This window comes from Hirundo rustica, chromosome Z, assembly GCF_015227805.2.
Source record: "Hirundo rustica isolate bHirRus1 chromosome Z, bHirRus1.pri.v3, whole genome shotgun sequence".
Lineage (NCBI taxonomy): Eukaryota > Metazoa > Chordata > Aves > Passeriformes > Hirundinidae > Hirundo > Hirundo rustica.
Genome location: NC_053488.1, coordinates 79,189,805 through 79,215,351, shown reverse-complemented (window position 1 = coordinate 79,215,351; position 25,547 = coordinate 79,189,805). Strand labels below are relative to the sequence as shown.

Sequence of the window (25,547 nt, the reverse complement as noted above, 5' to 3'; positions counted from 1 at the left end):
AACTTAGCAGAAATGGCTTCAGCAGCTGCAGCTGCACCTCCAAGTCAGCCCCTGCCGTGGTGTGGCAGGGAGTTGAGAGTTTTAACAGAAGTTACATGTCCAAAGTGTCTCTGCTTTACTAAATTGATCTGTATACAAATTTAACACCCCTGCTGAGCTTCCTCTCCTGTTACTGCCCACAACACAACCATGAGGGTGGCAAAAAGCTGAATTGCCACCATAACATGATTCAGAATTGATCCATGTAACTTAGACCCTGAGCAAGGCCTTAATTCAGGAAGCAATTTCCAACTTTTTAGCCTCCCAGATCATAGTCCAGACATTTTTCCTTCCCTTGGCCTCTCAGCAAGAAGCTGAGCTTGCTGTGTTCATGTGAGGACGTAATTTTTCAATACAGAAGCAAATAATGCTCCCTAGAGGGAAAGAACTAATTGGTAATTGCAAAGTGACACTGTTTTAATTCTTCTGGGAGCTGTCAAAAGTAAATCATTACACCTTCACTGGCCAGAAAAAAACAATTTCACTTGACCACATTTTGTCTTCCTCTACTCCTCTCACTTCTTAAAAAGTGAAGGCCAGGGCCAGGAAGGGGAGAAAGAGAATGGTCGTTCCTCTTCAGTTTTAATTTTAAGTCACGGCAAGGCACCTAAACCTACTGATGACTTCATGTCGTCCTCCTTTGTATCACAGATGCTGCATGCAGGGGCTAAACCAGCAGCATTCAACTTATTATACACTGCAAACTGAAATTCCAGTAAATGCACAGATGCCTTTACTGCATGACAAAGAAAACTCCCTGCATCACCCCTTTGATTTAACACAGAAAGAAGCAGTCTCAATGAGGGACCTCAAGACTGAGAGCTGGATTCTGTTCGCTTGTTTAGTTTGTGACAAATCTGCAAACTGACCGTGCAAATACAACTTCAATAAAGATGTTCACCAGCTGTAATAAAAAACAAGCCTTTAAAATGCACTTCTCCAGGCAAAACATTTATTCAACTGCTTTACAGAGTAAGCCAATTTAGGCCAAATATATTACTTGGAAATAGGCTTTCACTGGGTACAAATATGAGCGTATATTGTATACAAAATGTTCTTTGAAAGCGTCTAAGAAAGGTAAAGCCATATAAGCTGAAAAACTGCTTCTTTAAGGCAAACAAAAGTATTTCTTTATTATTTGTTTCTTAAAAAAGTATTATTACCAAAATATTTTCTTCACAATTGCTTCCATATTTCTAAGTAAAATATTTAAGATTGTGTGAGCATGGATGGAAGATATTTATAGCCACAAAAAAAATCAGACATTACTGAAAACTTATACAAGAAACAGTGAGCTCATGACATCATGAAAGCTTTTAGACCTAGAAATGTTCAGAAAACACAGAGTAGCAAAGCCAGTGATACACATATCATCATTTTCCATAATCAAATTACTAACAACTGTAACTACATAGAAAAAATTACATAATTACATATAACACATGAAGTCTGGAAGCACTAGAGTAAATCACGTTATTGAAACTGCTGAGATGATTTCATGCAGGGAGTGCACTACCTGATCTAAAACCCACTGAAGCAACTTGAAATTTTGTCTGTGGTTCTTCAGCTGGCCACGAATTTAATTACTGCAACATAAAAAGCAGAAAGATGCAGCAAAGAAAATGAGAACTCAGAATTATTTAACAACAGCTTCAACTAACAGGGCATGGATTTGTGCTCTTCTTCAGCAGCTCACTGTTACATGCTGTAGAGACTACGTGGTATCGCTCCTGAGAACTATATACAGACACCAATCCAATGAGGTGTTAAGTATCCCCTAAAGACATGCCCCAAAACCCACATGTAAGACAGAAGGTAGTCTCTCTGGATTGAAATGCATATATAACATACATATTATGATGTCAACATGTTTTTATTACTAATATAATAGAAATACCTAAACAAATATCCCCTTTAGAAAGAATACTAACTATCTTAGCAAATGCCTGGTAAGGTCACACCACAGCACATTCCAGTTAAAAAACTGCAATGCTGCCTGGACCAGTCATAAATACACATTTGTTTTATGAATCATACCGGAAATCATACACTAGCTAAAAACTGCAATTGCTCATTTCCACTCCTAGAAATCACCTTCATTTCTCAAGAAGTAGAAATGGTTTAGAGTTAAAATTACAAATCTGTGTTGCTGAGAAGGGGAACACACGGCTTTTACTTTGATCCTAGAATCAAACCCAGTATTCCTGGTGCGAGGGTGTCACCACTGTCACACGGTCCTAGGTGGCAGCTGCTGTTTGTACATCCCTGCCAGGGCCTTGGCCGCACTGTATATCATCTGCCGGCGGGACATGCCCGTGAACACCGCGTGCCAGTCGGTCCTGTTCACGTTCAGCACGCTCTTCTCCAGCACCTCGCCCACCGTCACCAGCAGCCCTGACCACCTCAGGCTGTAGTCCTGAGGGGTGAGACTCTTGGCCTGTGTGTAAAGGTGTGAGAAGTGATTACTGAAACAGTTTGGAATTACTAGATTTGCTTCTGTGTTCAGCTTTAACCAACTTCTGCAAGGAATCATTCTTGTATCAACAGACCTATGTGGCAAATCAAAGGGTGTGAGAACCAAATTTCAGCCTACCCCATAATTTGCCTAGTCAATTTTTTTGACTTCTATGCATCACGAACCAAGCAACATCTGAAGAGTATAAATTAAAGCAGGGTACTTAAGTATGTCATTACTTAATGACATACTGCCATTACCAGGAAGCAATTTTTTTTCCTAAAACAGCCAACAGATGGAATCAATAAAAATATATATTTATACAATATCCATTCATCCCCAGCCTGGACTGATTCTGTAGCTACTCTGATCCAGGGGCAGCACCAGCACTTGGCCTTGTTAAACCTCATGAGACTCCCATGGATCCATTTCTCAATCTTGTCCATGTCCCTCTGGATGGCTCCACCCCTTGGAGGTGTCACTGCACCCTCAGCTTGGTGTCACCTGCAAACCTGCTGAGGGTGCTTTGATCCCTCTGTCTGTGTCATTAATGAAGCTATTAAACCACACTGGTCCAAGTATGGTTCCCCTGAGAGATCCTGATGTCCATCAGGACATGGAGCCATTAACCATGACCATCCAACCAATTCCTTATCCCCTGAATAGTCCACCAATCGAACCCATCTCCCAATCAGCCTGGGGAAACATGTCCAAGACTTTACAGAAGTCCAGATAAATGACATCTGTAGCCCTTCCCCTGGTCTGCAACTGAAACCAGAAGGGGAAAACTGGGGGAAGTATCACGGCATTTCTCTGGTCTGACGCTCATCCTGGGCATCCTTCTTCAGACTGATTTTTATTTAGGTTAGTCTGTGTCCAGTGCAGATCAAGTTCATCAGTGTGTTCCAGCCTTCTTAAAACTACTGTCTTTCAACAATAACAGAATATACAAGTTTTTTAGAATATGCAAATAGTTTTGGTTGGCAAGAGGCCTTCAAAGATTTTTTCCTGTCTTTCTCCACGGTTTTTGGAATGCATTTTGTAAAACTAGAGAGACACAGCCATATTTCCCCTTTTGCCACTCATCAACCTTTCAAATCTGTAAGAACTTGGGAAAGTAAGAACTAAAAGCAGTCCCACAAATGTTCACTTTATTGAAATTGGTGCTACTGAAAAAAGCCCCAAAGTTACTATTTGCTCACCCCAAACAACATCTGAGGATCAAACCCCAAACAGTTTTGGTTATAAATTTTTCATGGAAACAATTACTTTAAAAAAATTTTCAGGCCAGAGTTCACTAAAGCATAACTCCTATCTGCTGTCATGCAACATGCAGTGACTGTAATAATTCCCAATCTGTGCCCAAAGAAAAATAAACTACCTCATGAAATCCTCTTTTGGTGGTATTTCAGAACTGCACATGAGTGCGTTTCATCCCATTATTTCCAACTGATTGAACCACAGCATTTCCAAGATTTAAATCTTTTGATTTCGTAATTCTACATCCTTGTCAGAATAGCACATTTCAAGTCAGCCTTGTCTTTTAGGTGGGACTCTGTGTGTTCATAGAGGACTTAAGTCAAAGCATTGATCTGGAAAATGGGAATCTTTTATTTTTAGGAATGCATTTTCAGAGAGTACACAATGCTGCCTGCTTGGCTAGTATTTCTTCTTCTTCTTAAATAAGAGAGTAAAACTTGTGCTCCAAAGCGACATATATTGCAGAATGAGACTCCTGACTAAGAAAAGCTTTACATTATAAATGTCTAAAGAGCAATTCATAAACATGATGCAAAAATATTTTGTATCCTCATTTGATAAATGTAAACATTTAAGTGTAATAATTTCCAATAAAAATTGACATCATAAGTAAAATAAAAACTTCACTCTTATTCTCAGCTGTTCATTGGCAAGAAAGCAGGAAACTCACCTGCTGAACATATTGTAAAGGCACTGGTGTTGCTTGGGTGAATGCTTCCAGGTGAATTCCATGAATAGGATCCTCAATAATCAGACATCCAATGTCAAACCACCTGCAGTGATGTGCAAATTGTTTTATTTCAGAGTACTGAGTATCACTCTGCTGGAAAACGACACGCTAAATGTTGAATTATGACCATTTTACAAGCTCTATTACAGCTGTAGTAATAACATAATAATGAAACTCCAAGTGTTGTTATATTTTGCAAGTGAAATTTGCATGTGTCAATTTTCATCTCTCTCTCTTTCATGATAGTGCATGTAAAACACATAAAATACATAGAAATACAAATTACATTAAACTTAGAAATCAAAGAAAAAAAGAAAGCTGGAGGGGTGGGTGTGTCAGCAGACATAATCCCTTGGCCGCAGTTATTCTGCTACAGTTTTCATTCAACCTTTCAAAGAACATTTCTCATTAAAATAACCTTCCCAAACAATTTTGAAGAAAATGGTCTATTTGTCATTCACCTTCTACATTCAGAAGATTTTTTGGGAAGTGTAATGCTGTACAAATAATTTAAATTATTTATTCAGAGAAACATTTCTGCCTGTCTGGGCCACATAAGCTTCACGGTAACAGTTTAGTGGAGCCAGACAAGAAGCACTTCCATCATCTTTGTAGCAGGGAATAGAGCACTAGAATGCTTTGACTGGCATATATTAAAAACTGCTGAGAAAGCCTGGTGTTTAAATATAACTTGCTTCCAATCAATAATGAAGTTACTGGTATTTTCTTTCCTTCTGTTTGCATTTTTATGCATGTGATAGGTTTTTGGTTGGTGTTTTTTTTTTTTTTTTTTTTTTTTTTTTTTTTTTTTTGTTTGTTTGTTTGTTTGTTTGTTTTTTTGGACAGGTACTCTCCTTTTGCTCTATTTTTACATTTAGTATTTTTAGTGCAATATGAATGAGGAATTTTCTGAAGTAAATAGAAGTAGGTTTAACTTTTGTTTAGTATTTATTTACATCTAGTCTGATTTTACTGTCTTTTCCCAGAGGAGTATCTATGACATATGTTACTGGTAGTGGTGGGTGATTCCTTGAAACTCCTCTCCTTTGGACATGCACAAGTATGGCAAACAGTAGAAGAAAACTATTTTAGTTTGCATTAAGAAAAACACAGCATTGTCCAAACATTGTAATGTTTTGGAATATAATTATAAAACTGCTTCAAGAACTGACGTCAAACAACATGTTACAAAATCGAGTTGCAATGCATTTTGAAAACCATTTTTATGTCTGTGGAGTGCAAGTTAGATGCAGTAAGTACATTTTCGGTGAAAGGAAAACAGAAGATACTTTATTTGATAAAACCATATAATTCTAAAGGCCAGAATATTTCCCAATATCTCTTCTGATACAATTTCAGAGAGCAAAGGGAGGATGCATACAACAGTTCACAAACTATTAGCCTAATTCCAAATTTCATAGCTCCTTAATTTTCTCAGTTCACGTCACTTCACTGTTTTTACATTTTGAATCTACAAAAACCTGACAAGAATTTTTTCATATTAGTCTCAAGATGCCTAAACAGAAAGCCAAACGTCATCACTAAAACAAAGCTTGCCAAAACACTTCAGACAAATCCTCTCCCCTCCCCTCCCCTCCCCCTTACAAAGGCTTTGAGTCAACAAGGAATATTACCAACGTTCCCCCACCCTCTGGAATAAATTCAATGCCCTCACTTATCAGGAAGCAGCTCCTCAATGAAGTTTTCCACTGACACGGCAGGCTGCTTCTCATGGATGACTCCGGTCCGGCGCAGGCTGTCTATCCTCTCCTGGGCTCCCTGAGTGGCAACACAAGCTGTTAAACAAAACTCTGAAACACAGCTTAATGCAATGCTTGCAGATCAATCCCAAAAGAACCCTAGAACACACTTTACAAAATTACTCAATAGGAAAAAAAAACCCCAACACCTCAAACTAGTGAATGGCCAGGAATCCGAAACAGTAACAACACCATAAAGCTAATTAAATATTTTTAGAATTTTACATTCCCAGGGTAGTATCCAACTAATTCCTAACCTGTGACAGTTTTAAATATCAGTTAAATCATCAGTGTGCGTTTGTGTTACTTTGACATTTTTACAAATTAGGACTTCTTGGGTTTAGAGTCTTTAAGAGCTTTGGACCAGCTTTGTAAGAGCAAGGAAAAGAATCATTTGTTGTGGTACATATCTAACTAACACACAGGAATTATTCCCCTGAAAACTGTTATTCCTCAGAAGTTTTAACAGAAATATACAACACACTGCAGGAGCTAAACAAGTAAAGGAACATGGACATTATTCTGCTTTATCTCAATATAAAATTGCATCAGATAATAAATACACTGCTATGAGGACAGGCTTTACTCCTCTGCAAACACTGCCACAACAGTTAGAGGGAAAGGCTTCCTTTATCATGAAGTTTTGTCTACATTTAGTAAACGGCATATGAAACAGCTGTTTTCAGGATTTTTAGTTATTGGCCAGAACTGATGAAACAACCTTTGCTAACACTTCCTCTAGGGTGGCACAGCAGTTTGCAAGGCTGCACAGCAAATTCTTGTTTTTCAAAGAGAAGACAGATCTGTTCAAGAAGTGTTGAGCAAACTGACTTTGATCTACAGAATCAGTGGAGAGAAAAATCGGTCTTGGAGAATCTCTTAATTTCTAACACTTTCAACATGATGTGCTGGTAACAGACTATTCAAAAAAATGCCTAATATACTTTAAAACTACAGTAATAGCACAATGTATGTAAGATGTGATAGCAATCAATGACAGTATAAGGAAATTGACATAAATGGCATAATACAGTGACATAAATACTCTTCAACTTGCTGCAAATGTGTTTGCAGAAAACCTCTAAAATACTTCAAACAGAAAGCTTTAAACTGATACAATGATCCAAACTGAGGAAGACAAAAAACCCCATACCACTTAACCCCCAAAATAACAAAACCAACCAACCAACCCCACCCCCCAAAGCCCTAAAAAACAAACCACCCCCCCCAAAAATCAACAAAACAAAGCAAAAAACCCAAACCAAACAACTAAAACCAAAACCAAAACAATAAACCAAACAAAAAACACCCAAACAAACACCATGAAAAAAAACCTGAGAAAATGTTTCCCTATCCCAGAAACTGACCACTGACCTTCACTTTACAGAAAATGAGATCCTTCTGGATGAATTTCTCTTTGCAACTACTATACACCAACTTACTTTTAAGCCCGCAGCATAGCCCACAGGCTGGGGTGCAATGTTGGACTGTGCAGCCTCTCCAGTCACAACAGCCATCCCAAAGACTTCTTGAAAGGCATCCCGAATTGCTGCAACTTTCACCTCTTTATTAGAAGTAACCACTATGTCCAGCTCTCCCCCAGTTCCTGCAAAATAATTTTGTAAAATGATCTGTAAAAAAGATATCCACATGTGGAATATTCCTCCTTCCCATTGCTGGATAGTTCAAATACAGTTCTACACCTTCTCCAGCTGCTATTTTCTTTCTCATGCACTGGACAATAGTTCTTCCATGAAGCAGAAGTCATTCAACTTAGCAACCGAAATTCAGATGAAAAACTAAGGGATACAGGGATGACAGACAGGGAGCAGGAACTGACCTATTTTCAGGTTCAGCACCCGAAAAAAAATCATACCACTCATTCAACATGACAAATCACAGAGATTTGGGAAAAGCACTCAAGACATCCATTTCCAAGGATGCTTTGGTGTTCTGTGAAGCAGCAAGGAATATTGCGAACTCTTATGAATGCGATCAAGAATGCTGATGCAGGTCATAAAATCCAGTGAACAGCTGCCAAATTACACAAGATTTAAAAGAAACGCTCTCATTACTTTTTAGTTGTTCTTGGAATGTGAACTTCAGTGTAATTTTATTGCTCTTTTTAGATATTAAATATCAAATTCAATATTTAGATATTTAAAATATTAATTAAATATCTGTGGAACTTGTACACAGTTATAAGCATTTTCCATAGGGTTGTATATTGATAAAGAAGCAGGAGCTTTCACTAAACTTTTTCAGAATGAAACAAAACAATTAATGAATTAAAAGAAATCTAAAACTACTGAAGAAAACTCAATCACACCTCACATCTACCGTGGATCACTTTGATTGTGCAGAAACACATAAAACCCATCCCTGCTGTGAGCAGCTTTCTCAAGAACAGCTGAATCTTGTCTTAAATGTGGATTATGACATCAGAGAAAACTGCCTAAGTAAACTGCAACAACCACACAAGCTTACACAGTTTGCAGTATTTATCCTGATGCAAGAAAAGTTCCCCCACTGATAAAGGTAAATCCAAAACTTAACTTTTAATGAAAAAAACAACTAATGTTTTGGCTTGTGTTACTCAGCAGATCTGAGTTACAGGAATCATCCTATTTTAATGAATAATCACAAGGTAGGCTAGAACAATAGTAAAACCTACTAAATTGGGGGTTTAGGATAATTTTTTTTATCATTTTATTTATCAATTGCACTGCTGAATGGAATTAGGTGTAAAGATCACTGAACTTCGAGCAATTGTTTTAAACCCTGTGCAACTACTAGACTAAAAATAATTGAGAGTACCTTTTTTTCTTGATTCCTTCTTGATATAAATCAATTTACCATAATTAAACCAGTGCTTAAAATTGACAGCAGGCTTTTACTGAAGTTAGCCTTGCCTGACTGCTCAGGAACAGAAATACTTTTTAAAAGCTTTAAATGAAACTAAAAACTAATCCATTACATATATACTAACAATTTTAAGAATGGCAACTGTGCCTCATGTTTGGTTGCAGAATACAGAATATATTCTTCTGTATTACGGATTATCAAATATCAAAAGCATGTATTTTTTCATCAGAGATACTACAGAACTGAAACAAAGATATTGCATGGGTTAAAATAAACCATTTGTGACAAAATCTAGTAAAATGGAAATCTAAAATGAAAGAACTAGATGCACCCTGGTAAATTCAGCGGCACACTATTACATCAAGTTAAGCTCTGACACCTGAATATGAAATCTCATTGTATCTTGTGCATTATAAACTGAAATGACAGTTCCATATTTAAGATTCCCTGTTGTCTTTTGTTGTAAAAGTACTGTTGTTTATGCTTATGAGGTGACCATTTCCTGTCTAGATAGAAATTGTCTGTTCCAGGAGTTCCATCCATTCCTCTGATGACATTTTCACAATGTGCCAATGAAAACTGTTCAGCTCTTTTCAAGAAAGGTTACAGAAATATTATTTGCTCAGATGGGGAAAAAATATTTCAACCACCTCACCCAGAAGCTTTGGTAATTTCAGGTTTTGGCATGAGGAACATGAAATTCCTTTGGCATTGCAGTAACAGACGGAGAGCAGAGAGAAGTTGCACTATTGTTGAGGACATGGTTTGTGTAGAGTACATTTATACAAGGAAGTACAGGCTAAGTTTACAAACCTCTGCCGCATTTTCAGAACCTGCAACTACAAAACCAATGTAGTACATAAATGGCCAAGATATATACAGATGCTTCCCCTTCACATAGGACTTTAGAAAGCTTTGATATAACCATTGACTTGGTTTACTTCACCTAAATCCTACAGATGCAGCATTTTATTAGAATTACTTCCTCCTCCAGATACAGTTGTTCTGTCTATAAACACTCTGTCAAACTATCCAGGATACTGACAGATCCTGTTTCTAAAAAGGGCCAGTCATGGCTCTAACAGAAACCTTAAACACTTTTTGCCGAATTGTGCATAAAACAACATCTACTTTGCACTGCATCCTGCCACTCTTCTCAAATACCTTTTGAAGGCATTGCTGGCTGGCCTCACTGGTTTTATTACCACTATCTCCTCACTAGACAGCTGCTGGGAAATTTTCCCTTAAATGCAATAAGATGAACAACTACTCAATAATTAGGTCATCTTCCCCTGTCCTCTGCCTTAGTACAAAAGTGCAGCAGCAGTTAGCTGGGTCTCCTAATAGGTTCAGCTGAAAAAAAAAGACATCTCAGGAAAACAAAATAATAAAAAAATCATTTTAATGTTTCTTCTCAGTCTTAGCTGTTTCCTGACCAGCTCTTTTCAGACAGAGCAAGGTCAGTACTGGCACACCTAGGAGGCAGAGCGGCCTATCAGGCTGCTAGGGAAAAAAAGTCATGCCAAAACAAACCAAACCAACACCCTGGACAAATGGTATCTTTTGTTTCCTTCTTTTACTCTCAGGTCAGCTACGTGTAACATACAGTGTCCTTCAATAAAATAAAAAAATGGTAAGTAACAAAAAGCTTTTCTTTCCTATTAATTTTCAAGCTGTAATTGAAACTTTTACACTTTTACACTTGAAGTGTAGAAGTAGTGTACTATTGCAGTAGCTTCTCTAGCATTTAACGGTTTATCATAAACACTTACTGATATATGGAACCATGCCAGGATCCAGCGTTGTGATCATAGTCTCCACTGAATGCTTCGTTTTATCAAGAACTGACTTCACCATGGGATTCTCAGCTACACCCTAAATTTAAGCAAATACATTTCCATGTTATCTTCTGGGTTGTCTTTTTTTTTCCTCTTCAAGAAATTCAAAATGTTACAGTTAAAAAAAAAAAAAAAATTAAGCTGCTCTGTAATATCTGTGCATTACTCAGCACAAATACTGCAGGATATGACTATCGATGTATGGCTTTTCTGTTACAACCTCAAGTTTAAATATTACCTTCCTCATTAATGCAGAAACAGCCCCATCATCTTGCAAAGCCAGGAAGTGCTTCACCAATTAGCACCCTCACTGCCTAACTAACATAAAGTCATTAATAAAGATGGTTCCTGAACACTAAGACTCCTTCTACCTATGGAAGATGTGTTCATCTGCATAGCACAAACAGGGTGAAATAATCCATATTTTTATAGCAATTCAAAACATGAAGTTATTTTTACAATTTTGTGGAAATCACTCTTAGAACTGCAAAGGGACTGCTCAGGCATCTTTGAATGATTGAAGAAGCTGAAACAGTCCTATTCGATTCCAGACTGTTAATCTGTCAACTTTAGATTGTCATAATTTCCAATATTACTGAGCTTGAAAGAAATCTGAAAGGAAGGTCTATGATTTCTTAACACCAGAGGAAAAAGGGTATATCAAATTACTTCAACAACAGAAATAAAGATAACTGTGGCAACTACTGTGTGAGCTCTTCAACAGGAAATTTGAGGATGCATTTCTGTAAAAATTACCACTGCATGTCCCATAGTCTGGCTCATCTTTAAAAAGCACAGACACTGATGTGGGCTTACATACATCACAAACTCGATGGTTTCAGTATAATTAATGATTCCTCATTCTCTCTCTTAAGAAATTCTCAAGAAGTGGTTACTGAATACACAGAGCACATGGAATGCTTGATACTTCAACCAAAATCTTTATTACTGGAGTCAGTAATAGAGACCTGCTCCATAAACAGAAACAGGACACCTTCTGCATCCTAGTGACAGCACCAAAACGTGGATAAGCTTGACTTTTCAATTATTTTGCAATTGAAAGCTCTAGTATTCTAAAAAGGGCTACAGAATCATGTCACAAGTAAAATGTTCTCTTCTAGAACACTGCCACCTACTGCAAATATTAGGAGGAATATCAGGACTAGAAGGAAAACATTGCTGCTTAAAGGAAGAAGGAAAATGTGTTTTTATGATCATGAAGATACGTTTCTCCCTGAAAATGGCAGCATGACCACCCTGCTCTCACTGTACTGATGAAGAATTAATTTTCCTCTTTAAGATTGTATCACTGGACTAATGGAGGGTAATGGGAGTCTGCCAAGTCAGACAACTTTTTCTGCCAAGTTTTCATACTTCAAAGGGATTGAAAACCAAAATTCCTCAAGAGCACTGAGACAATAATCTTCTTTATTCTCCCTTCACATTCAGTGTGGAATGGGACAGAATGTGGTGCTGCTCTTGAAGACAGTGTTGATGTACAGCCCTCAGATCTTTTTGCCACAATCCTCATAATGCTATGTAAATGTAGTATCTCTTACAGAAAGGTTACAGGCTAATAAAATTCTACTAGTTGATGCTGCTGCTTATTTCCTGTCTGATTAGATGGCATCACAAGGAGAATCTGTGTTCTGCACTATACATTCCATGCTTTCTAGCAGACTAATCTTACAAAATACCTTAGACACCACTTTGTGATTGAAAACTATGTAGTTTGTCTGCCCTTGAAAAAAGACAAAATATAACTCTTGATTGTTACAGAACAAGCATGACTTGCATCCCACAGGAATCAAATTCAACTAATTAGAAAGATATAAATGGGATATGCAAGGCGTTCAAATAAGGTAAAACAGACTTACCTTTTTCTGCATACAGATTTTTTACTTTATGAAGTAAAAAATACCTTTTACGTCTTAAATGGTTCTAGAATTTCATCTGGTTTAAGAACATGTAACAGTGTCTATTACAAGTTCCCATCATAGGAATAAAAATTAACCTAGAACACCTGCATTTGTACAGTTCTCTCTCTTCTACAGAGAAAAAGTAAAAGCATAGTTTCAGCAAACACCACTATTAAAAACAGCCACCTTGCACACGAGACTGGAAAAAATACATGATTTATAGTAGCATGCACTTAAAGAGTGCAACATGTCTTCCTATTTTCAGTACAAACTGGTAATTCATCATGAAGATAACAGACAAACCCCATACCTTTATAAACCCCCAGAGTCCTCCGGCAGGTGCTCCACCCTGGGCAGTAGATACTCTGGGATCTTCATGCTCCTCCGGAAAAGTGATTGCAGAACCAGCCCCAGGAGACAAAGATGATGAGAAAGTTGCCTGTTGAGTAATGGGATCTGCCAAAACACCTGTAAGAAGAAAGATAAAACATAAGTGTTTAAATTGTTAGAAGCAACATGCAATTGCTTAACAGGAAAACAGCAGGAAGAATTGAACAATTCTAGGGTAATTCACCTCACTTCTTGAAGGCCCAGGAACAATTCTGCTTGTTAGATCTACTGAATGCAACCATATCTGCTAACAAAATTGAGACCACCTGCCCATTATGTACAAAGTTAAACAATTATTATTTTTCTTATCATGCTAATTTAAAAGCTGTGGTTTTTTTATTGTATTCAAAATTTCCTAATAAACTCTCAGTAAAGAGAGGGATAAGTGTTAGTCTCTGAACAAAGATATAGGAATGTTCTCATATAATATGAAAAGTAAATTTTCTAACATCAAGTACTGGAAATCAATAATAGTAGAAAAAGGAGGAAGCGCTACATATTTTAAAGAAAAATAAAAGAAACTAAAACAGTGGAAAAATAAAGTCAGACCCTTTGCCCCATTACTCAAGCTTATTTTAACAGATTTTCCAACACTAGGCTTAATTGAGAGCTATTTTTATTTTACACTGCAAAACTGATAGCTCTTTTTAGACACTTTCCTAATACAAACTACTTAAAAGAGATATCACCAGGAATAATAAAAGCTTGGCCCAACTGCGGCTGAAGAACCAAGTTTCCATTCCACAAGCTGAAAATGACATCAGTTCAGCAACCACAGCAACTGCCTGCATGGAAGATATGTATTTTTAGCTATCCCAGTGCAATTTTGTGGCTGCAAACAAGAAAACAGAAGCTGGTGTCATGTGACAGACTGCTTGTTAAAGAGACAGCTTTTCAGAACAAAACCCTGAAAATTATGAGTTCACAGCCTGTGATTGGAATGGGAGTTCACAGCCTGTGATTGGAATGGTTGCATGTGGCTCTCTGAGCTGAAGAAAAGCTGTTCAGCTGGGCTTTGCTGTGCAAGGTAACAAAAATAAAAATTCTGAAACGAAGATTTCCCTATGAGTCTGAATGCCACCAGAACTTAAAGTAGACTCTGTCCTGGACCATGAGTGTACTTTAAAGGCTATTATCCCTTCTTCTGAATACAACTAATGAAGTATACCTAGAAGAATAAAGCAGCCACCCAGGAGATGCTGCCATCCTGTCCCACGAACAGGAAAGTGAAAAAACCAAAGTTACCTGTGACTGGAGGTGCAGAAAATGAAGGCATCAGTGGGCTCTGAGGTGCTCGGCCAGCGTGACCTCTGGTGATATCATAGGTGGAAGACATGGAAAACCCTGAAGTGGGGGGACCAGCGGGAGGTGCGGGAAGAGCAGGGCCAGCAGCAGAGCTCAGTGGAGGAGCAGAGAACTGGGACACAGGGGTGCTGAAAGCTGCAGGGGCAGCAGGAGGTGGGACAGGGCTTTGGGGTGGTGCAACTGTAGAAACGGTTGCAGAAGGCGCAAGTGGAAGAGATGCTGAAGTCATCATGGGAGGAGGAACTGGGGACACTCCAGCTGGCAAGGATGGTGAGTAGGCAGGAGAAGTTGGCATGCTTGGTGTGGCAGGAGGGCTGGACAAAGCTACCAAAAAAAAAAAAAAAAAAAAAAAAGAGAGAGAGAGAGAGAAAGAATTTTAGAAGCCTTAATCTCAGAGATTCAGTTATATAATTATCCAGACATTTCACAAATAATTTTTTAACCACTCAGGTTTTTGGGTTTTTTTCATTCAAAGTGAATTTGAAATTTCTGCTTGAGTTTTCAGCACCAATGGCACTTAGTCCTTGATGACAGTATCTTCTAAGACACATCTCTTCCTGCATGACCCTACTTGTCATCAGCTTAAAAAGACAAGTCAATGTTTGACTACTGAGTTTACGGCAGCTGAAACCTGCCTCAGAAATTTCTACCTAGCTCTGTTATTCCTGAGTGACAGCTGCATCAACTGATGATGCAGGAAGTGCTCGTCTTCAGGAATAAAACACACACTCCTAATATCAGGGAGGAGGGTGGGAGTTGTTTCAGAGGTGTGGCACTGTAAAATGGACTGAACATAAGGCAGCCCTCTCTTCTCTGGCACTCATGTTCCTGATCCCTCTGCTTTCTCTGTCTCAGCTGATCCTTAGATAAGCCAGGAAATTAAGTCAGAAAAACTGAAATTGGCCATTTTTGATGGCAGTAACATGCTAATCAGCTTAAGCACCTCACTGGCCTCAGCACCACAGTCAAATGATTTACAAAGCACACTAATGCCATGGTCTCCAAACATGGTCACAAGCATCCAGCAGTAAAAAAAAAAAATTGAGCATCCATTCCCCCATGTAAAATTTGTTTCTATATTGTTTACATGTACCACTGTATCAGTATGTTATGTATATTACAAAAATTTAAAAATTATGAGATAAACACAAAATTAAAAAAAAAAAAAAAATCTTAACAAAACATTTTGTTTCCACTGGAAATTGTTTTGATAACACACTATTAATATAATATAGTTCATTAATAATGGTTAACAAACTATATAATACAATCACTCAGTAACTTTTAAGGGTGAGCTGAGCAACCGAAGAAACCTCAGTAATTTTTACATCTTGGTTTAACAACACCTCATGATGCAGGTATTTAAAGGTCTGGTTCTACATTCAAGAGTATTCTGACACTTGGGTTTAAGGGCTGGAAAGAACACCTCACAGAGATCCACATGGAGGAACGGCCTCCTTGGCTGTGCTTGCTGTACCATGTTATTAATTTTCCACTCCCACCCATAAACCATGCAAAAGTTTTCCTTGACATTTAGCTGCCAAATCTTTAGCTTCCCTGATGTCTATCAATTGCCCCTGCAAAATGAACATGCTGCATTTTTGTATTTTTAATGAGTATGTTCAAATCCCAGTGAAACTGTTTGGAAGATGTTTACACAGGTCAGGAGATTCTCTTTGCAAGTTGATGTCTACAGATCTGACAGTTTTTATGCAACACTTGCACTGGTTTTGGCTACAGGAACAAATAATGGTGGAAGTTATTTCCAAGTATCAGTTTTGGAAATGATTTCTCAAAACCACAAATTTCTTACAAAAGTATTTCCTGTATCACTCCTTGTCGAAATGTCACCTTTGTCTGGATGAGACAAATTTTGAGTGCATATTTCTTTGAAAATATCAGCTAGGTACTACAAGGCTGACAGCCTCTTGTCACCACAGAAAATACCAACAAATCTAAGACTTTTTATTGGACAAATAAAAAGTTCACATCCATGCTAATTTCAACAACTCTTTTACAGACCTTTACACTGGTGGCCAGCAAACCTCTGTGCCATTAAAAAACCAAAATCTTTCACAGTCACCCCCTATCTAAGTAGAAAATACTCCCAAAAATGTACTATTTGAAGACCATTTTTATAAAATTAACTTTACTGATAACATCCTGTAGCACTTCATGCACTTTCTTTGCCTGTGTATGAATAACGCAGTGAGTATATTTCCTGTGTGGTAACATCTCTGCAAGCCTACTCCACAATCCATTTTTATCCTAGTTAAAGCAACCACTCCATCTGAGGTCACATTTCCACAGTTTTAATTTAAAAAAATGCTTTTATTATAGAACTCATTTTGTGTTTTGGGCTGATCTTCTCAGTAGATTCCTTCTTTACCATTTGACAAGAGAGACTACACAAGCCTGACTTAACAATACCACATTTGCCTAAAAATTCAGTCTCTGGTATTCAAATGAAGTGTTCAGATTCTTAAAAACATCAAAAAATGTGCTCTGATTACCACCCATAAGTGAGACCTTAGAGCACCTTCCAGTACCTAAACGGGCTACAAGAGAACCAGAGGAACTTTTTACAAGGAGGTGGAGTGACAGGACACAGGGAATGGCTTTAAACTGGATGAGGGCAGATTTAGGTCATATATTAGGAAGAACTGCTCCCTGTGAGGGTGGGGAGGCCCTGGCACAGGGTGCCCAGACAAACTGTGGCTGCCACTGGATCCCTGGAAATGTCCAAGGCCAGGTTGGACAGGGCATGGAGCAGCCTGGGATAGTGGAAGGTGTCCCTTCCCAAGGCAGGGGTGGAACAAAATCATCTTTAAGGTCCTTTCCCACCCAGACCATTCTGAGATTCTATCAGTATTAAAGCACAAGTGATTATTCAGGTTTACCACTATCCCCTAGAGGACTGTAAATCTGTTTTAACCCCTTCTATGTTGCTCATCTAACTGTGGACTATAGTGGAAGGTATTATTTCCAGGCCCTGCACCCTTCAAAAATACAAGTGCATCCACAACATTTCCTAAAATAGTTTCAAGAATAAAAGATGTATTTAAAATATTCTGTGTGATATCAGATGTATTACAGACAAGGAGGCAACTTCCATGACCAAGAAACAATTTAAATACTTTCAATTAGCATGGAGAAGAGAACTGCAATTATGCTGATTGCAATTGGTTTTGTAGGGCTTCAAGACCTGATTAAAGGTTTCTGTACCTAATGTCACAGGTGTAGCAGCAGCAGGAGGAGCCTCCCCTGTTGTGCTTGGAGGGGGTGTGCCAGGTGGAGTCGTCTCCATCCCACTCTCTTCCATCATCTTACTACAGTTAGAAAAAGCTGTGAGGGAAAAAAAATATACATATAAAGTGCATCTTGAGACACAAGGGAAAAGATTTTAAATTAGAATGCAAAGGCCACAACTCAGTTATCTACAGTCCTGAAAAGAGTGGGTAATTCAAATGCCAACTCTAGGAAAAAAACCAAAAAAACAAAAAAAACCAAACCAAACCAAACCAAAACAAAAAACAAACAAAAAAAAAAAAAAAACCAAACCAAAACAACAACAAAAAAAAACACAACAAAAAACACCACAAAAAAAACCCCTCTGACTTGAATCTCAAGTACAAAATTATCCAGCGTGTCCCCCCTCTCCTGTATCTTCCCTTCATTTTTAGCACTGTGATCATACCTCAAACTCCAAGACTCTTTCTAAAAGTCTTACTGTGCCCACTGTGCTATTGCTTACAAAATATACTTACTGGTGGTACTCAGAAGAGTAATAGTGGAGGAGTAATTACACATCACAAAGCCCATATTCCATTGCAAGAAAAACTTAACTACAGGGTTCAATTCTGCTATATTGTTGAGCTGTAGTAATGCAAACCAGGACCTGTTACTTCCAGCATGATTAAAATTATACTAAAATTAATTTATAAAATCAATATACCACACTTCTCTGGTGATGTTAACAGAAGTGGAAGTAATTGAAGGCTTTGTTTTTTATTTTGACAGCCAGAAGAATCTTTTGACATATTTGAATAAACCTTTAAAATACATTATTTCTAAAAACATTAACCTATTAATCTATATGCTTATTTAACAATATTAAATTAATGTAAAAGATCTTAGAAGAAGAAAAGTGAAAAAATTAAGATTTTCATGTTTCAGTGCAGCAGCAGCTTACAAAAAGTCCCGCTTCCTCACAAGTCTGGTAAACCAACTATACCACTCCCTGAGGTAGGAGTCCATAAGGAAATTTCACTGAAATACAACTCTTGCAGAAACGAATTACATATATATATATAATAGATAGGATCAAAACATTTTCCACCCTATCCATTACATCACTGGATATTGAGGACTGCCAGCTTTTTTCCTTTCAGAATTCACAGAGGAAAAGGCTTAGATAATATGTTGAATAAAAATATTCACATGTATATAAAAAAGAGCTCCACTTACAAAAATGCAGGAGCTTTCCTCTGTTTAAAAAACAAAAGTAAAAATTCCTCATTCTCTCATTGTTGTTTCAAAGGTATATGCAACTCTTAGTTTAACGTGAAGGAAAAATTGCTAGTAGTACCGAACTGAAAAATCCATACAGCAGGACATCAATGTCAGTCTTGACAAGTGCACTAAGAGTTTCAGAAACAAATTAAAGCATCAAAATCACACAGGAGAAGCCACAGAGCCTCTGATTAATCAGTATGATTTACATTAAATGATTCAGGATAAAATGCTTCAGCCAAGCCATGGAAAGCAAGTAAATGTGGCTTATGTTCAGCACTCTTCAAGAAATTCTTATGACAGATGGATTTTGGATTCTGAGCATCTCTAATTCACATAAAGACTTCTCTTCAGACGGGATAAAAGGGTCATTAACTGCCTGGTGGGGAACAGACTGTCCTTGCAAAGTACATCTTGTCATCCCATAAAAAAGAAATGCAGAGTCTTCCATTAAACTTTACTACAGGCAAGAATTTGCAATTTCATATTTTTCTCTTTTAATCAATCTACAGGAGTTTACATTCCTCTGCATAGAGGTACTTCTCAAATTTTTCTTCCAGTTATACACGGCTAAGCATGAAAGAATTTTCCATTGTGCAATTAAAGTAATCACTGACCAAAAACCTAGAAACATTTTTCTGAGGCCTTTCCAATCTGCTGCTTGATTTCACCTAATGCCATGATTAAAAGCTGCTGAGAGGTGCTTACTACTTAAAATAAATTCTATGGCCATGAAGAATGACTGGTAAAATTCCACAGAGCAGCAGTTCCAAAAACTCTGTGCAAGGATTCTTCAAAGTTTCATAAACTTATTAGAGTGGTGGTGCTGGGGGGAGCGAGAAGGGCAATCCCCAAAAAACCACCTCACATCTGGAAAGTCAGGAATTAGTAGAAATATAAATAACTCTGAAGCTGTTTGTCACTATTAACTTTGCAATAAGAAAGATTAGGAGCAGAAACAGTAATCCCAAATGGGCAAAAAATCGAGTCAGTTGCTCAAATATGGTAGAAATCCCATATGGAACTGACTCAAACGATGTCTTGACTAATATGAAGCCTGCACAAACAACAGCTTTCTGTACACTGATTTTTCAACGATCCAGTTGTGGTTTCCAGGTGCTGCATTATGGAAAAAGTGAATAATTTAAAGAAAAAAAAAAAAAAAAAAAAAAAAAAAGTTAAAGACCAGGCATGGGAATAGGCAAACGGAAAGCAGAAAGTACAGTGGGTAACTAAGTGAGTTCATAGCTCACAGTGCTGAAAGGATTCAGCATCACAGATTATTTAAATTGTTTAAATGATCCTACATGATATTTGTGAACATAACCAGCCTACGCAAAACCAGTTGTGTGTGAGGAATAAGGTAGAAGGAGAAAACCATGGAAAAAAAGGACCCAAAGAACCCATTAGCAGCGTTCAGTCTTCAACAAAGATTCCAGTGGGGGTTCCCAGCTTCCCTCAGGGGATATGCAAGGAAAAAGTTTCCCAGTAGGATCAGCCTACAATTTGTTAATGACTGCTGGGTGCAGAACAGGGCTGTCTTTTCAGAAAAAACCCAAAAGCTGCAGTAACTCTTCATAATCCAAGTCACAAACATATAATTTGCAACAGGGAGCACCTGGAAATTCAGCCTAACTTCTTAAGGAAGTGACTTTTGTGCCTTCTTGGAAACTAGAACATTTTGGTTTGCTAAACTGAAGGGGCAAAGGAGAAAACCAGAGATAGGGAAAGTGAAGCACGTCGAATTAGGTGAAAACAAAATCAGTACTGCCATCTAGTGATTTGTGACCCGAAACTGAAAATTGATAATGCCACGTCTTGCTAGAAGAAAATCCTGGTTTGTTTTTATACGGAAATAAAAAAGAAGGGATATGGAAAGAGAAATTGAGAACAGACATATTTCCAGTCATCAGTCATGCTTAAGTCAAACCCTTCAGGAAGGAGAAGCATGAATTTTGTTTGATCAATGATTTGATTAAAAAAAAAACCAAACCTTTTCGCGAAGTGAAGACACCATAGGAATGATGCTAAATCCCTCATATTACACAAAGAAAATACAGTACACCCCCGAAGTCTGTCTCTAGAACTATTTCTACTGATTCTCAGCAGCTGAACTTCATCCATTTACCTAACACCAAATCTCAGCCATTAATCTAACTCCCAAACTAGGGAATTAGGCTGTGTATACTTAATGAAAAACCAGGCTAAAACTCTGACTGAAATTTTTAACAGGGCTTGTGCTAAAAGCAGGAAGTAAATAATTTTACTTAGAGACTAGAAGGCTTACCTGGAAAATTATTCACCTTTTTACTTTAGTTTAATAGAAAGTAATTACATTTGTGCTAATATTTTGCGATAATATTAACAACTTAACTACACTTCAAAAGCATTCTTCAGGTTATTACTCTAAAATACATAAATTCACAGCTAATGATAAGATTACCTACAAATGGAGATTAACAAACATCATGTGGATAAAAACACATAATCTATAATCAGCTATACTTCAGAGTTTATAATGAGGTGTATTTTCAGTCATCTTTAATTGATCCCTTCTTCTATTCCAGTAGGTGCTCCTGCTAATAAAAAAAAAGCAAAAACCCCAAACAAACAAACAAACAACAATAAAAAAACCCCAAACCAAAACAAACAAACCACCCAAAAAACCCCAACCCAGGAACCCACAAAAAAGCCCTACAATATATTTAAGCACACTAAGAGGGGAAACTGCTCTCTAAATAGATCCTAAAATGAAACATAATCACTAAGCTGAAACACTGAATTGAAACACCACTAAACTTTTTGACCGTAATCACAGTAGGCGGAACTTTTAATTAAATTTTGACATGCTGCAGATACTGCTTGAGGCTAAGCACATGTTGATAACTGTTCAGAATAAGGTGCACCTAACACCAAACAAATGACAACTCTCTTCAAAAAATGAAACCAAACCAGAAGTGGACCATGAATATATTTAAAGCTTTCATCTGAAAAGTCCCTTCCCCCCCGCCACTTTAGAAAGGGAGAGTACTAAGGGATAAAACTTCCTTCAGCCTCTAGTCTGGAAAATGCAGGCAAATGCCAAAGGACACACAAAATCTCAATGAAGCCAAAGAAAGTGCAGAGAGAGATCATCAGTTTAATCACCTGGTGCTGAATAACTTGTTCCAAAGTCCAAAGTCTTAAGAGAGAGATAATCAGGAGAGGGAAAAAACAACACAAAACCCCCTTGACTTGAAGCTGAGGTAGCAGATAACTTTTCATCATGAAGGCTTTATACCAGAAAACTAAAGCAAAGTCAACTTTCCTCCCATTCATAATGAAGCTGATTGCACCAGGTAAACAGTAATGAACACTTATTTTGGGGTTCTGTTTAAGTTGTGCTTCGTCCAAGTTAACATGGGCACGTCAAAGAAAATCTACAAATTAAGTAACTGTGCAGTGTGCTTGTTTACACGTTTTGCAGTAGAGCTTAATGCAGAATCTGATGTATTGAAGTATCAGTAGATAGTGAAAAATATTCAAACTAAAATAGAGTAGGTTTAGGTCAAATATTAGGAAGAAATCCTTGACTGTGAGGGTGAGGAGGCCCCAGCACAGGTTGCCCAGAGAATCTGTGTCTACCACTGGATTCCTGGAAGTGTCCCAAGGCCAGACTGGACAGGGCTTGGAGCAGTCTGGGATAGTGGAAAGTGTTACTGCTCATTGCACAGGGTTGAACAAAATGATCTTTAAGACACCTTCTGACGCAAGCCATTCTGTAATTCTGTATTCATCACATAAATTATCTTAACCACAACACCTGTGTGACCTTTTCATCTTGAAAAAACAAAACAAAACACCACAACAAAAAAGCAACACCAAACAAGCCTTTTCACCAATGTGCATAAGAACTAACACAGACCAGGACAGCTGGAAATACCAGCCATGACAGCAAGGGCTGTTGGCCTTCCCTTGTCACTAGCGCACACAGAGTCCACAAGCACCACGAACCCAGCAAGTTCCATTTTTCCAAAGGCTGCCTGAATTCTGCTATCAGAATCGTTAGAATTCCCATGATTTCATTTCACACATTTTCATGCCATTGCCAACACTCAGGATTTGCAGCAGATCACACCCCGCCCCGGCCCCCCCCCCCCCCCTTGCTATCAAATATTTCAGTGTCACAAAAGCCCCACTGAACACCACATATCAGTGATGGCTGCAGTGGGAGAACTACTGATCTTGAACTGTCTAACAGCATCCAGCAATGCCATGAAATAACACCACCAAAGAAACAGCCAGACCCAGCCCATTCCAACAATCTGCACCCATTATTCTTCCAGAGTATGGATATCCCAGGATATGATGCAACAGCTCCAGTACTTTCGGAAGTGTTGTCCCAAAAGAAGCAATGTTGGTTTTTTCCAAGTGTTAATAAAACCAAATAAATCACATAAAGAGTAAATTATGCCTCCAGAGACACTACAATACAGCAATAAAGCTCCTGAAGCACCATTTTCATCCGGCATTAACAGATTCTCGAGGGTGAGGATAAAACCGCAGGCATTTTACCAGGACCAGCACTCCCATTCCTCGCTGCAGGGCTGGAGTTCGGTGCCCCGAGGCTCCGAACAACCCGGCACTCGGACTCGGCCCGCAGGAGGAAAGCCGGCCGGAGGAAGGAGCAGGACAACACCGGCGACCCAGCGAAGCACCGGGATAAATCGCACCGGGAATTCTATGCAGTGCTGCTCCCTGACCCTCACCTCACAGCGCGCCTGGGAGCACGGCGCTGGCAGCACTCCAAGTGCAGGAGCCGCTGCAGCCCTGCAAGGACACGCCGGGTCAGAACACGAGGAGCGAGCCCTACACCTCCCGTAACCGCTCCGGGCGCCGGCACCGCCCGGCCCAGCCCTCCGACCGCTCCTCCCCGCCACCGGGTACGACGGGTCACAACGCGACGCCTCCTGCCGCCGCCAAACGCGCTCTCACCGAGCCCGATCCCCCGGTCCTATGCTGTCTCTTCCCGGTCTTTCCTGTCCCAGGGATACAGGAAAGGAGGCCGCGGCCAGCGCCGCCTCGGACTACAACCCCCAGCATCCTCCGCGGCGCTGCCGCCGTGCCATGCCACGTCTCTCATGGCCGGATCCAATGGCCCCTGGCGGGGGCGGGGGATCGTTCCCCCGTCCTGCGCCCTCAGCTTGGTTCGCTCCGCACGCATAGAAGGCCGGCAGCGGGGGCGGGAAATCGGTAGTGCCCCGTTGGCGGCGGGACGGAGCGGTTTTGCGGCTTGTGGGGCTGAATTACGTCGTGCCTTTCAATCGCAGCCTCAAGACAGCAGCCTTAAGAAGCCGTCGGGCAGCGTGTGTAGATCTCTCTTTGCAGGGATTTGAAATACGGCTTGGTTGAGGCGATTCGTGCTCACGGAGTGAATTAGGTTCGGAAAGGCCTGTGAAACCAGGCTGTGACCAGCTCCCTCAGCTGATTCTGCTGCTCCAGACGCTTGCCCAGCTCCGTTCCCTTCTCTGGACATGCTCCAGCCCAATTCCCTGTTGTGAAGGGCCCAGAACTGGACACAGCACTTGAAGTGCGGCCTCAGCTGTGCCAGCACAGGGACGGTCACTGCCCTGCTCCTGCTGCCACACCATCGCTGGGACAGCCCAGGGGCCATTGCCCTTCTTACCTCCTGAACGCCACTAGCACCATTAACATGAAGAGCCTCTGCAAGGTCCTTCCCTGCCTACTGGGGAGGAAAAAACTATGTGAAATGTTGCAGCCTTGACACCCTATCAGGCACCCATTTCAGCTAATTCAGGAGTTCAGAGTATCTCCATTGCAGCCTGGAAAAGAAGGCCTAACAAATGCATTCCTGCTGGGATTATGTGTAACGTAAAGGAAAACGTAGCAAAGCCAAGTACTTTTAAATTAGCTGAGTTTCAAAACATCTTTTTTTTTTTTTTTTTTTCAGGAGCTTGTTCCCTCTCTTTGTGATAGCTGAATTTCACAGTAAAATTTAAGGTTAGAGAAATAAGAATTAAGATGAAACGTAAGCGAGGGACAAAAGCTGGAGCTTTTCTGTGACCTTTGACTCTCCCCAAACTGATTTCTCCAGTGACAAAAAAAGTCCTCAGCCTTGACAGCACTTTGAATCCTACTTAGAAAACAGAATATATGAGAATCCAAAACCTGTAATATACCCTTGAAGCTGCGTTGTGATGGAGAATAAATCTCTACATTTATTACGCTCTTGAGAGAAACACACATCAAAAGACTGCTAGAATTCTTTGCTCTACTTATTGCAGATCCTGGCACTGTCTGTGATCTCTGAAGAGTTGGGCAAGACCCGCAGTGGTTAATTATAAAGAAGGACGGGCACACCTCGATGCAACCTGAAACAAAAACACTGTTTAATAAGCAAAACAACAAACAGCAATCCAAACACAACACAGGGGTATACCAAAAGGGATGAGGGCCAGGGGTTACAACTTAAAT

At 39.2% G+C, this 25,547-nt stretch overlaps 1 protein-coding gene across 3 annotated transcripts; it reads right to left on the bottom strand.

The window, feature by feature from the left end:
- Positions 1 to 974: 974 nt before the first annotated feature.
- Positions 975 to 24,187, bottom strand: PRRC1 (proline rich coiled-coil 1). Of its 3 annotated transcripts, none has more exons than XM_040090939.1 (9): positions 24,048 to 24,187; positions 17,787 to 17,906; positions 14,502 to 14,885; positions 13,177 to 13,334; positions 10,882 to 10,984; positions 7,687 to 7,850; positions 6,160 to 6,263; positions 4,425 to 4,527; positions 975 to 2,476 (listed from the first exon to the last, which is right to left on the bottom strand). In XM_040090939.1, the coding sequence occupies exons 2-9, from the start codon at positions 17,884 to 17,886 to the stop codon at positions 2,267 to 2,269; spliced, it is 1,326 nt and encodes a 441-aa protein (XP_039946873.1). In that variant the 5' UTR covers positions 17,887 to 17,906; positions 24,048 to 24,187; the 3' UTR covers positions 975 to 2,266. The 3 variants fall into 3 exon arrangements, with proteins under 3 accessions (XP_039946873.1, XP_039946876.1, XP_039946875.1); XM_040090942.2 differs by lacking the exon at positions 24,048 to 24,187 and adding an exon at positions 23,822 to 24,020; XM_040090941.2 differs by lacking the exon at positions 24,048 to 24,187 and adding an exon at positions 23,628 to 23,783.
- Positions 24,188 to 25,547: the final 1,360 nt, after the last annotated feature.

Coding starts and splice junctions, on each gene's coding strand:
- PRRC1 (XM_040090939.1), bottom strand. CDS start 17,886: ATGATGGAAGAGAGTGGGATGGAGACGACTCCACCTGGCACACCCCCT. Junction 13,335..14,501: donor TTCTGCACCTCCAGTCACAG/GTAACTTTGGTT, acceptor TTCTTCTTACAG/GTGTTTTGGCAGATCCCATT. Junction 4,528..6,159: donor GAGGAGCTGCTTCCTGATAA/GTGAGGGCATTG, acceptor ACATCACTGCAG/GTGGTTTGACATTGGATGTC.